We start from the raw sequence: 1,618 nt of genomic DNA on the forward strand, positions 1-1,618 counted from the left end.
TATAGATGCTATCTTTACCTTTATTTTCTTTTGTCACCATTCATTCATGTGATGCTAAATTTCTCATTAAATGGTGTCATTCAATTTTATTTTTGTCTCATTTACAAATATCTCTGTGAGTCACCTCACTCATGAATAAAATAAATTAAAGTTTAACAATATTTACTACCTAGTAAGCACACACAAAGGAAAGACAGTAGATATGGATTATAAACAAAACAAGAATGAGATATGAATATGTTAAGAGATGTTGAAAGATGGATGATTCAGAGTGTTCTTCATACAAGAAGAAGAGTTTCTACGTGATAGAGGACTGGGCAAGTAGCTTGTGTTAGAAAGAAATTTTCAATTTAGCAGTATGGAAAGGCAAACTTGTGGTTACTTAAATAGACTTTTCTCAGAAAAACTTGTCATATGTAGAGTATGATAAAGTTAGAATGAGCACAGGAAAAAGAAAATGTCAAGATATTAGTATAAATTAATTGCTCTGAACTTTATCCTGCTGGCACATGTACATCATTAATAGTAGAAGGAAGAGAAATTGACATTGATGAAATTATTTTTAAAATTAATTTAAAAAGAATCTGTTAAAACTCATTGGAAAATGACTATAGTTGTCCAGGCATTATAACTACCCATTTATTTTAAAAGCTGAATAAAAGTTTATTCAATAAATTAATGTCAGAAATAACAAAAAAGGAAAACAGTATTTACTAAGACGGTTCTGAAAATAATCACATATGATTTACTTCATCAATAGAATTGGAAAAGTCCTGAAAAGAAGGTACAAAAACAGAGATTCATGTCACTTAGTTGCAAAGTTCACAAAAATTGCTGTTACTGAAGAAAACTAATTGTTTTTGCAATAATTAGTATAAAGTGAAAATCTGAGCGAAAATATTTAATTTAGAATTAAAGACTGGAAGGTGGAGAATTGACAGTTATTCACTTATTTATCCCAGGCTCTTAGTAAAATACTTGCCATATTAGAGAGAGACAGTGTATGAGCTGAAATAATTACATAAATATGACTGAAAAGTACAAGAAATGCTTGATAATAATTACATATACTATCTAGATAGTAGTCCAACTCTTAAATGACTTCTCAGTTGCAAAGGTTTTTTTTCTTGCCATTTCTTTTAATAACTACCAACAAAAACAAAATTATTGATACGATTTACAAATCTTTTGATTTATACTTCTATAATAGGAGAAAGAAAAACATTGAGGTGATTTGGTATTACTACATCTGTGTTAAAATTTAAAATTAAAATTGCCTGCCACCTACTTTTCTGATAGATTTCATCAATTTTTGTTTTAGTTAAATGGACTAGAAAATAAAGCAGAGTAACATCACCCTTCACAATGGCCACAAATACCATAAAAATATCTTGGGGTAACTCTAACCACATAAATGAAAGACCTGTGTGGCAAATCTTTTAAGTTTTTGAAGAAAGAAATTAAAGAAGACAACAGAAAATGGAAAAATCTTTTATGTTCTTGGGTAGGTAGAATAAACATAGTAAAAATGACAATGTCACCAAAAGCAATCTACAGATTTAATGCAATGTTCATCAAAATCCCAACAAAATTCTTCACATACCTTGAAAGAACAATA

The 1,618-nt window shown here is 28.8% G+C and overlaps 1 protein-coding gene across 1 annotated transcript in view; it reads left to right on the top strand.

Moving 5' to 3' along the window:
• The first annotated feature begins 257 nt into the window (after positions 1-257).
• The window catches only part of LOC101996841 (lysine-specific demethylase 2B-like), an 18,176-nt gene continuing 16,815 nt past the window's right edge, over positions 258-1,618 (top strand). Inside the window, 1 exon segment of the mRNA XM_013351934.1 lies at positions 258-317. Within this exon segment, the coding sequence (XP_013207388.1) occupies positions 258-317 (60 nt within the window).

This window comes from Microtus ochrogaster, chromosome 2 (genome assembly GCF_000317375.1).
Source record: "Microtus ochrogaster isolate Prairie Vole_2 chromosome 2, MicOch1.0, whole genome shotgun sequence".
Classification (NCBI taxonomy): Eukaryota; Metazoa; Chordata; class Mammalia; order Rodentia; family Cricetidae; genus Microtus; species Microtus ochrogaster.